The 12,168-nt window shown below is 42.3% G+C and overlaps 1 protein-coding gene across 10 annotated transcripts in view; it reads right to left on the reverse strand.

Moving 5' to 3' along the window:
* Positions 1-1,479: 1,479 nt before the first annotated feature.
* tle3b (TLE family member 3, transcriptional corepressor b) overlaps positions 1,480-12,168 on the reverse strand; it is a 37,328-nt gene continuing 26,639 nt past the window's right edge. For all 10 annotated transcript variants that reach the window (XM_078174158.1, XM_078174157.1, XM_033621101.2 and 7 more), the window contains 11 exons: positions 11,653-11,703; positions 11,083-11,238; positions 10,047-10,182; positions 8,812-8,984; positions 8,110-8,186; positions 7,769-8,018; positions 6,712-6,959; positions 6,377-6,524; positions 6,091-6,241; positions 4,234-4,310; positions 1,480-2,922 (listed from right to left, as the gene is read on the reverse strand). In XM_078174158.1, coding sequence (XP_078030284.1) covers positions 2,815-2,922; positions 4,234-4,310; positions 6,091-6,241; positions 6,377-6,524; positions 6,712-6,959; positions 7,769-8,018; positions 8,110-8,186; positions 8,812-8,984; positions 10,047-10,182; positions 11,083-11,238; positions 11,653-11,703 — 1,575 coding nt within the window. In that variant the 3' untranslated portion in view covers positions 1,480-2,814. The remainder of the gene's footprint in view (positions 2,923-4,233; positions 4,311-6,090; positions 6,242-6,376; positions 6,525-6,711; positions 6,960-7,768; positions 8,019-8,109; positions 8,187-8,811; positions 8,985-10,046; positions 10,183-11,082; positions 11,239-11,652; positions 11,704-12,168) is intronic.

Genomic DNA, 12,168 nt, shown 5'->3' on the forward strand with positions numbered 1-12,168 from the left:
CAGTATAGCATGTTGTCCAAAATCATGAAAAAACGTCATAGTATAGTATGTCGTGCAAAATATTAAAAAAAAGTCATAGTATAGTATGTCGTCCAAAATATTGAAAAAAAATTCATAGTATAGTGTCGTCTAAAATATTGAAAAAAAGTCATAGTATAGTATGTCGTCCAAAATATTGAAAAAAAGTCATAGTATAGTATGTCGTCTAAAATATTGAAAAAAAGTCATAGTATAGTATGTCGTCTAAAATATTGAAATAAAGTCATAGTATAGCATGTTGTCCAAAATCATGAAAAAACGTCATAGTATAGTATGTCGTCTAAAATATTGAAATAAAGTCATAGTATAGTATGTCGTCCAAAATCATGAAAAAGTGTCATAGTATAGTATTTCGTCCAAAATATTAAAAAAAAAAGTCATAGTATAGTATGTCGTCCAAAATATTGAAAAAAAAGTCATAGTATAGTGTGTCGTCCAAAATCATGAAAAGTGTTATAGTATACTGTGTCATCTAAGATATTGAAAAAAAGTCATAGTATAGTATGTTGTCCAAAATCATGAAAAAGTGTGATAGTATAGTATTTCGTCCAAAATATTAAAAAAAGTCATAGTATAGTATGTCGTCTAAAATATTGAAAAAAAGTCATAGTATAGTATGTCGTCCAAAATATTGAAAAAAAGGCATGGTATAGTATGTCGTGCAAAATATTTAAAAAAAAAGTCACAGTATAACATGTCATCCAAAATATTAAAAAATTATCATAGTATAATATGTGAAAAGAACATCATTGTATAGTACGTCATAAAATGGTCATTGTAGTATGTCACAGCAAAGTAATTGAAAGTGATTCCAAATTCATAACATAGTGTTTATTTGCAGTCCTCAGTGTCATGCTGGCTCCCTAAAATAGCAGTCAGTCATAAAAAGTTTAACATCCCACCATCTAATATTGGCCAGTTTAGCTGTTAAGTTTCTAAAGTGTTCCACCCAGATACCTGTGGAGAGGGGTCGGGTCCCAGAAGATGTAGGTTGGAAATTGTCCCCCTAATGTTAAATCATGGATTACAGCCCTGGTTCCCACCAACTTACCTTTGGAAATTTAGTCAGGTAACATCTTTTACATACAAGGCATTTTTTCTTAAAAGATTTGTATATATTCAAGTCAACTGTTGAGTTTTCTTTTCTGTAAGTATTGTGTGAACCTGAAAATCAAATTGACGAAGACATTTTTTTTTTTTTTTTGGTTAAACCTACTGGAATCACTTCATAAATCACCCACCATGTGCGTGTTTTTAGCTTCATATGTACCATATGCATATCCCAAAATGTCAAACTGATCATCTGATTCCCCATAAATTGCTAAAACCCCAAATCCTAAAATAACACAGGCCTTCAGAAACCCCCTGATGAACATGAAACGTATATTTTTTTGGTAACACCAGATGAAATGTAGTTCGCAGGTCAATCACAAGGAAAAGGGCCATTCTACAAAAACTGTTTTATTGATTTATTAACAACTGTACATTTCTTTTCAGTGCTGACAGCATTTGCTACATACTTTGGTGTGATTCAGAGGGGCCGGCGCATTTCTCCCCTTTTTATCTTCTTATGGGAAATGCTGACAGGATCAGGAGCACAGTGTACCAACCAGAATTATTCTGTTGTCTTTCCGTCAGTGTGGGAAACACTTGATTTACTAATTTGTGTTTACATTTAAGTGCTGTCCCCTCCGTCCTCATAAGCATTTACACATCCCTCTGCCAACCAAACATATTCCAGGAACATTTTCAGGATACAAAGGGCAGAAGGATTCCAATAGCGCAGATTGAGCTGTTTGAGTTTAGTCTGTAGCCAAGAAATCAATGGTGCAATTCGACGTCCATGTTACGTCACGTTAGCAAAAAGCACATTGTCGTCCAGTTTGTGCCTGCTGCTGCCAACTGAGGTCCAAGGGTTAGGCTAAACATTTAACGTTCCCTATCTCCTGTAATCTTACAAGGTAAAACAAACAGGGAAGAAGATAGCACAGACAGAGCAGTACATTTTAAAAAGGTCTTTTTTTATATATATGAATTAAATTTACATCCATCTCTTTTCCTGAATCATAGTGTCCCGCTCCGTCCCACAGTGGTCCAAACCAGCCGAGGCTCTACCGGAGTCAGACGACTCCACGTTTTCATCATCCGGTAAGAGCACTGTGACAAAAGGCCATTTTAAAATCCCCACAAAACGTCCTACTTACAAGTTTCATGCTCCTCTGTTTGATTTCTGAAAAGGTCAGGCCGCAGAATGTGCTTTAAGAAAATCAAAGAGTACATTTGTTAAAAAGTTCTAATCTATGTTCTGCTCTCCCACTCAAATATCATGGCATAAGACAGAGTGGGCCAAAAAAAAATCATCACAAGTACACCCAGGACATGAAAATATATATATTTTTATAATATATATAAAATGTCTTTTATTTAATCCGATATGTACACTTTTCACAAGACGTCTGGGGGAACGAGGTTCTCTAAAATGAAGCGCCGCTTCATCCGGTTACGCCCTCAAGGAAAAACAGGAAAAAATTCAGAAGTCACAAAAAATGTGTAACCCAAAAATAAACCCTCCAAAACAAAAAGGACAGAAAAATCGTTCCAGCACAAACATCCTTCGGCCAACAGCTCCATAGATTTCCACAAGGTAAGATCCAAATCTGTAGTTTGTCTCTGTTGTAGTCCACAGAAAGACAGACGGATGGACGGTCGGTCGGGAGGGAAAGTTAAAGTCTTCTCATCAGAAGTGCTGAAGCAGAGTTGGAGACTCCTTCCTCTCTAGTAGATGACCTCGTAGACGGTGGCCTTCTTGTCACCAGATCCTGTCACAATATATTTGTCATCTGCTGAGATGTCACAGCTCAGGACGGAAGACGACTCCTTCGACTGTGAAGGTAAGGAAGAACTCGAGTTAGTGTCAGTGTACGTGGTCATGACATGGTAGTTCATTTTTTTCTTGAGCCCATCATCAGTCTTATGATGGGTGAACAGATACATGTATGTGTCCAGAGTAGTTTGATTTGATACACAGTTTTGTTTAATTCAGTTAAATACTGTTGAATTAGCTTGAGTGCTAATGAGAAAAATCACACACAAAAAGCACATTTCAAATGTTTTTTCCACCATTTTTGCTTAAAAATCAATATGAACAGTTAACAGATTACTGAAACAGATGCTGATTATTTTTCTGTGGATCAGCTAATGGTGTTAGCCCCATTTAAGAATATGGAAGTTGGAGAACCCAACAAGTTTAAAACTATGTTTTTATGAGGGATTTCATTCAGTTAATTTTCCCTTTGATAGCCTAATGCCCATTTACCCGTAATGAATTAGTTCATTTTCAAGAAAAATACAAAACCCAAAATGATGAGAAATACAGGAGACCTTTCCTTAAAGTCTGGGGCTCTATTGACTCATTGAGTTTTAGTGACACACTTTAAAGCTTTCTCCATTTAGAGGTGGGGAAATTTTAATGTTTTGCCTTTTATTTCTGTTAGCTTTGCTGACAGACAGGCAGCTAGCTGCTTTAACATGCTGCCAATTGCCCATTCTCTGGTCTTCACTGGTTAGCTAACATTAGCATTGACCGCTCTGCATTGTGCACTGACCAAGTCAGGTGGGAGTTAGCTAGTGGCGCCGCTCATTTGGAGATTACTGCTGGTAACACCATGCCTGTAGCAACACTTTCCTGCCGTTGGGATGTTGTTACCAGCAGTAATCTCTAAATGAGCAGCGCCACTAGCTAACTCCCACCTGAATTGGTCAGTGGGCACAATGTTTCCACAGCATTGCTGATGGGTCAGGATGGCGTTACTAGCCGCAATTGCCGAATGAATGGCGCCGCTGGCTAGCTCCCACCCAACCTGGTTGGTGCACAGCACAGTTACCCTGACAGACGTTCCCCATGTCGAGCTATTAATTATAGACCCACTTTTATAACTGATCAAAAATATACTTGGCGGTCTTGATAGCCCTCGTTATTATGACCATGGAGGTTCACCACACAATATGTGTAACACAATACAATAGTTTTGTATTAGGGATGAAGAATAATTACAATTGTGCCTCCATTTTGCACGACTTAAATTACCTTCTTGTCTTGATTCAAGACAAGCGGCCCTCCAAGTTTATGCAAATTGAAATGTTATTTTACACCTCTATAATGTAACAGTGTGTGTGTGTGTTTACTGTAGTTACCTGGAATATGCTGGCACCATAAGGAGTCCTCCATGCGTTCAGCAGATTGTCCTTCCCTGTGCTCACAAACCATTTACCTGCAAACACAGTACAGATGTCTTGAGAATATAATCTGAAGGTACATGTGCTGACACACACACATACACAGTCATGTTTGTCTTGGAATAGAGTGTCACATTATGCCTCCGGCCCATAACAACAGCTAACATGTGACTCAATAATAACCTTATCAATAGACATAAAAGCCTTATTGGATAAAACACCATTACATTAACAATGATAAAATGCACATAATGAAGGAGACTCACACCATTTCCACTCTGATAATTATTTAAATCACCCTCTGATTAATTACCCAACTGACTAGTTGGCTAATGATTTAATTAGTGGCAGCAAGAGCTCTGAAGCAGTGAGCGTCATTTGAATTAACCAGTTCTGTAGTGGCAGTGATATGAGACGGTGCTGTGGGGGGTCTCGTGAGGAGAAATGAATACTGATACTTCTGGGGGGAGAAAAAAGTGAGGCGATAGTGAGAACTCATTTGTCTGAGCCTTAAACTTGACACCAGCTGGTCTGCCCAGCAGGCACAATGATCTGAACTAAAAAGCAATGACAAATTTAATGAGCGTATTTATAAAAATAACAGCTTCCTTGTTAATGCAGGCAGCTACAAGGCTTCCCTTTGTGCTGCTCAGACTGTACAGAGTGATGCGAGCGTCCATCTGACATCTAAAACTAATTCTCACATATAAATAGCACTCACTCATCAGGAGTCCACATAAAAAATGCTACAGAGCAGAAATAAACAGCATTTTAAATCGCACCCTGAAAGTGACTAAGCAACACTCGCTCAATTTTGAGTCATTTCGACATCTACAGAAACTGTTGCTTCCTCATTTGTTGGTGAAGAGAAGTTCTCCAACCAAAGCTTTAGGCTACACCCACCAGCAACCAACTGTGAAAGCTCTATGTCCAGTCAGATACTGACGCTACAACTAGTCTGCATCTCGACTCCAGGTTTATAACAGACTGTCTGTCAAACTGATTTTGTCAAGACAAGCGTAAAACTTTTATGATTTTGTGATTGCAACTATTCATGCAAACTTAGCCAATCCCTGTGAACTCTGGGCAACCTAACAATTAATCTAATCACCACAACTTTACCGCAAATTTGACTGTTTTTACCGGTAAAATCTCATTTCAGCACAGAGATGGGCGCAGCGTATTGATTTGCTCAGCCCTTCCCTTGCGTCGAACTCTGTGTTTATTGTGAGACTGCTGCTGTGGGAGTGTGAGCTCTGCACTTGAGACAACATCACACAGGTTATTTATGGGTTTAGCAAAAGAGTCAAGTCATTTTGGCATCTACGCGATATTGCTGGGAAAGCTCGGTGTTGGATGTTAGTCACTGCTGCCGTGTTAGCTCGTGCTAACCAGGCAGAAAGAGTAGGAAAACTGTGGCTCATGGAGACGATCGTTTTGCACTACTTCCAGCAGCTGATCGTCAGCAATTAGCGATCAGCCCCCCATCCTGACAGAGTCACAAATAGTTTCTGTAGGAAACACTGAGTGCTCATAATAAAAGGTTAAAAATCTGAGACAGCATCACAACTATTTTTGTAATCTTCATGTGCCCCTGCAATTTTATGGCAAACAAAAACTCTGCGATCCCCGGTCATGATGTCATCAAAATTACACACACACAAAAAATTATCCTGACAGCCAGAGTGACCACACTACCCCCGTGTTTTCCACTAATAATACACCTTTATATGCTATATATGTCTCCTTGCTGCTGAATGCCTAAACAGTTTTTATAATCCCCCATGGGTCTGTGTTTAACAGCCTGCTACTTACCACAGTAGGCGAACTTGAGTGAGAGGACGCAGCTTTCGTGCAGGTGCAGCTGGTACTTGTCAGGCTTGGTGTGGTGAAGCACCTCCACATTGCTGCTCTCCATGCCCACAGCCAGCCATTCTCCAGTGGGACAGTAGCCCAGTGAGAAGATCTGCAACGAGGACAACAGATGTCATGAGCAACGAGTCATCAGTCAAAAGTATTTCAACCAAGGATCACCTCAAAGACACACTGAAAACATCTATCTGTGTGGCTTCAAGATACTTTAAATGTAGCTTGTCTCTACCTGTGAGGTAAAGTCGTGCTGCTGGAGCTGCCGTCCCTCCCTCAGATCCCAGGAGCGGACAGTGTTGTCGAGCCCTCCCGTCCACAGTTTGGTCCCGTCGTGGGAGATGTCGATACAGCTGGCTCCATCTGTGTGGCCCTGGAACTGCCTGAACATCACAATACACAGAACACTAAGTTAGAAACACACTCCAACAATGAGACTGTCTTACGTTGGTGGCCGAATATTTTGTTCTCCAACATAATGAGCTGAGTATTAAAGAATGTCTGCAGTGTCCAAACGGACTGAATCAAGTCTTTCAGGTTTCCATAATGGTAAAAATACAAAACACTGACCTAACGAGAGTCTGGTTATGGAGGTCCCACACAGCGATGTTTCCATCAGAGCAGCAGGAGAAGCAGACCTTGGCGTCGGGGCTTATGGCCAGTGCGTAGCAGGCCGGAGCAGAGGAAGTGAGCTCGGCCTTTATGCGGGGAGTCTGTGAGGCCAGGTCCCAGATGGTCAACGTGCTGGCCTCGCCACCCACTATTAGGGTGCGGCCGTCAGGCAACAGCTTGCAGGAGCGGATGTAATTGTCCCTGTTCTGGAACAGAAACAAGAATTGTCATGATCTTGATGACTGGATGTATCTGAAATTTATCAGTGTGTTTCTGTTGAACAAAAAGTGATTAGCGATGTATCTACATCAGGATCAGCTCCAGTTAAACTCCAGGGGAGCTTTACTTTGACAAGTGAAGTTTTTACACTGCTGCTGTCTCTCTCTTTCTCGTGTTATAGTGAAGATGAGGATGTCAGCTTTAACAAGAGATGCAGGCAGAGAGTGGGGCTGCAGCTGTTGGCCAGGCTCCAAGAGAGCAGGAAGACAGATCAATAGGACTGTGGAAGCTCTTGGTTGAATTAAAACAGCACCCCGATGGCTTTATAAGACCCAATTGCACCCTGGACGCACCTTAAGGGTGTTGGAGGCCATATGAGTTGAACGGCATGAAGCCACAGTATCAAAATGAGAAATGGGAGGCAGTTGGGAGGAAGTAATGAGCTGGGTAATGGCAGACAGGGTTGGCCAATCAGAACATCATTACTCAGCAGGCTTTTTTTCTCACCAAGGATTATTTCAGCACAGCAGCGAGACACTTTACTGAATTATTCACATCTCTGTCTGTTGGGATCTGGGGGAGAGCTACGGTGGGATGTGGAGTCAGGCTGCATTTGATGCTCAAGAAAATCTTAATGAAGGAAGCCGGTTGCAGAGACCTCATAAAACATGAGAACATTATGTCTCTGTTCTGCTCGGACGCCTTGTTACCACCTTGAAACATCCACAGTATTAATCACACAGACCTGGAACTCTTGAACAAACACATTTCCTGTAACAAGACAACGGCTAGTTACCAGGCAGTCGAGTTGGGACACCGGGCTCTTGCTGCCTGGTTGGCTGATGTCCCAGATCTTGACACAACCCTTGCCACCAGTGTAGACGTGACGTGTGGGGTTGCTAATGGTGACAGCGCACACCACTTCCCCATGGCTCAGTGTGTTGATCTGGCGAGCGTGGCGCGGGATGCCCGGGCCTATCAGTGCATCTGGAGGGAAGGGCACGGGCTGCATCTGACCATCTGCACTCACATGAAAAGAATAAGCTCTGCAGGAGACAGAGGAAGAGAGAGGTGGTCAGGCTGAGCTGGGACATATTGATTTAAACAAATAGCTGAATCCAAACTGCTGATACTCACGGTTTTCCTCCAGAAATGGACGTGAGGCTGGCTGGCAGGCCCGGAGCTCTCATGTGAGGATGAGGGTCAAACCCCGCCTGCAGAGAGCAAGAAGAGCTAAGAGTTAACAAACAACCGATAACCTGCAAAGATAAATGAGACTAAGCTAATATTCAAATTAAAAACTATGCCTCACTTTATCTGCTAACGCCCTGAGGAACTCTCGTACCATCGTTTCCAGGCAAATCCCTTGAAAGGCGCAGCCTCGGCTTCGTTGCATACAGAGAAGCTTTACACAAGGCTACAACATCCCACTTGCTAATGCTAATGAAAGCCTGGGAGATTTTCAAACATGGAGATGTATTTTGGGGGCGAGCCTTTTTTTTTTTTTTTTTTTTTTAAGCCTTTAGAATGCTAACTAACCAACATCAAAGTAAAGGAGCTAGGCCGTCTTTGTACTTTCTCATTATGTACACACAACAAGCTGCAGCCAGCCGAGCAGAAATATTCATGAGTTAATGAGTTATGGAAATACAGGATGAATGCTTAAGTTTCTCAAAGTCATTTTGCAAACAGATTCTACAACCTACAGCCGCAGAGGATAATTCACACGGAGCTGGTGAGGGCTTGTTGTGTCAAACTGATGGAATATATGAATGATTATATGTGAAGATGAGGAGCTTCCTTCATTCACTGGGTTCATATATTCTGTATGGAACTTACAATCGGTGAGCGTCCATAGGCGGCAGCAGCTGCAGCACTCATCTGTGGTGAAATGAGACCCGGATAGACGCCCGGGCTGGTCAGAGATCCGTTCATCTCATGATGACCCATCATAGCAAACGGTGAGGCGTAGGAACCAGCAATGGACAGAGGTGTACGCAGCGCTGGGGCGGCTAGAGAAGAGAAAAGACCATTTTAAGTGATTTTTAGAAACTCTACAGACCGGACAAACATTAACTAACATTTGGAAATATTAAACTCTGGTTCATCACAATGAATAAGTGGTACTTTCTTGATTTATTGTCTGGACCAGTGTACCGCAGTAAAGCATTACAGTGATAATATTACTTTTCCCAGTAAGTAAAATTTCAGTAATATATAAGTTATGCTGAAAACAAATAACTCGTTACAACCTTACTGTTGTTGACACCCACCTACTGATTTTAAATCCAACATAAATCACATCCCTGGATTTATTTCCGTAATCATCTCTTCAAGCTCGCTTGGAAGATGGAAAAGTTTATATTCAGCAGCTGGAAATATTCCCATTACTTTGATTTTGTTTGGAGGAAAGGTGACGAGAACATCACTGTTCCGGGTAGTGGTACTAAGACTCTTCCTACTGTGAAAAAACACAACCTACTGAAAAACCTACGACCAACGGCACAACAACATCAAGCTCATGAAAATACACCAAAACACACTGGCCCTCTGTTGTCGCAGAGGACAGCTGTAGCCTTACACTGGCTAAACAGCCAAAACTGGATTTAAATCGTGGACAGCTGCAGGCAACAAGTGACAAAGACCTAATGAAGCTTGTAGTTGGATAGGTGGAGGATGAAATGTTGCCTATCTCCATGACTGACTCTCCATCGCGGGTATAAAATCATTTGTAAGCTAACTAGCATTAGCTACACGTTTAAGCCCAACACTGGTCTGGACAATAAAATGTTACAAGATAGTTAAAAAGGCCATCTCGATATCCTAAAGCCCAAATTGGTGTCACTGAAATGCTGAATTTGTTTGACCGCCACTCCAAAACTAAAAATATAATCTATTATCACACACTATAAAAAGAACAAAAGCACATCTTGTTCATCTTTAGAGAAACATGATTCAATTTAAGTCACTTTTCAAGCAAAATACCAAGTATTAGGAAAGCTGATTGTCAATCAATGAATGGCTCCAGTTCTGTATTAGGGGAACAGTGAAGGTGTGGACATGTGGTGACATACCCAGTGCCTCCATGCCGGGTGGTTTGCCCATTGTAAGAGGCCGTAGTCCTGGAGTAGTGCTGGTTCCTGGTGTCGGTGCCTCATTCCTCGGTGTGGGTGTGTTGGACTTCAGGCTTGGTGTGGACGACTTGTCATTCTGAAAAAGACGTATTCTTTTAACCTCTGGGTGAAACCTTATTTTGTATCCTAACCAAAGTTGTGAGTTCACTGACTCTCGCCCTCTGCCACAAACACAGCAGAGTTAAAAAAAATAAACCACAGTGAGTCAAAAAATACCCCCACGAGCAGGGAAATCCAGAGTGACAATCTGAGTGGACGGCTCAAGGTAATCCAATCTAACACTGACACTTCATTACAGCCACGGTGTGTGTCTGTGTGTGTGTTAGGGGCATAAACCTTTGCTTAGAAGTCAAGCTTGTTAAGAGCGGCTAGACAAGTAAGATGGTGGCCCAAACACTTCTCTCATAATTAATCCATCTCTGCCTTCCTTTGCAGATGGAGCTCAGAGGAGTGGGGGGGCTTTAGCCTGGTGACACACACTAATGAGGGACGGAGAGAAGCTGGGTGTAACGGGAGGTGGAGGGTAGTGATGTGGACTATAAATCTATCCTAATCCACAGTGAAATGGTTTATGTAAAACCGATGCAGGGAGATTGTTTTAGCCTGGTTAGCCAGAGCTTCAGTGTGAAGAGGAAATGGGGGAGAAGATGAGACGGAGCAAGAAAAAGAGGGAGACAGCAGTTCCCTTGCTGCTGTGTCTCTGGGTTATTTACAGCCTCGGGCCGAGGAAGAAATGACCATTTATTGGGTAAGCCATAAAGGAGATTGAGAGGAGTGAGCCACAGGGTTTGATTTCCTGAGAGTGCATCTTCAAGCCCCTCGTAGCAGCCAACTGCTAAGCCTCCTGCGTATTAGTCCTTCACACAGACACCCACTTCACTTGACAAATGCCCTTTAGTCTATCAGTTCCCCCCCTCCACTGTAACCGCCTTATTTCATCTTCTCTCTAGTCTTTCAGAGCATCCCACACACTCACATGGGCGTGGTCCTTTGCTTTGGAGGATGGTGTGCTGCCCGAGGAGGCAACGGAGGCGGGGCTGTTGGGGGCAGCATCCTTCTTCAGGACCCTTGATTTATCCAGGCCGTTTTCTGGAGGTGAGTGAGCGGGGCTGACTCGAGGGGTGGCTGGATCCTACGGAGTTAAACGAGACAGACAGAGAGTGAGACTGAGCAAACAGACCGGAGGAAAGCCACTGGCATGTACATGTAGGTCAAACAAACTGGGGCCTCATGTGCAAACACAGATAAATATACTCGTGCGTGCTACTTCTCTCCCTCACACACATACACGCACTTGTCATTCACCTGTAACTCCCTTTTCTCTTTGTATTCTTTGTATTACGTTCTGCATGAACGGCAAAAGAAATACAGCAAGTGAGCACACACTCATGGCACACACAACCAATATTATGACAGACTTTTTGGCAACACTGTGAAAGGTGTTGAGGCTTCTACAGACGGATGACAAAAGAGCGCTGTATTTAGTTTCTGTGCAGCGTTTACACTGAGGAATGTGGCGGAGCAGCTCGGTTCAAATGAGTCTTACCTCGTTGGAAACATCCACCACCAGGTCGTCACTTTTGTCTCCGTCACTGTCCTGAAACAAAGGAGTGACAGGCTTCACATTACTGGGAGACCACTGACAGGACAGTCAGCAAAAACCAGTGCAGTCCAGTTTGGTTGACATTTAGATCAACATGACAAACCAGATTTATGGACTTTGTAACCTGTTATTAGCATTTCTTTGTTTTTTGCTTATGATGCTGTGTAAACGTATGAAATCAGACTGGGTGATGCTTCATTTTATAAGGTCCATTATTTCCTAATAATTCTTGAAAGTCTCCTGGGAAGATCTAGTTATAGGTAAATGGACACACGGTTCTGAGGCTGTGATTTTGGGCCCTGTCAACACAGGTTTTTTTTGTTTTTTTTTTAACAGATATTTTCCTCTACATTTTGGCCTCTCATACAGAGTTTAAGGTCACTGAAATGGAGGTTTTTTTAAGAGGCTAACCTTCTAAGGTGCAGGTTTATTTGTGTGGACATGTAAAATTAAGCATTT

Source organism: Epinephelus lanceolatus, chromosome 2 (assembly GCF_041903045.1).
Source record: "Epinephelus lanceolatus isolate andai-2023 chromosome 2, ASM4190304v1, whole genome shotgun sequence".
Classification (NCBI taxonomy): domain Eukaryota; kingdom Metazoa; phylum Chordata; class Actinopteri; order Perciformes; family Serranidae; genus Epinephelus; species Epinephelus lanceolatus.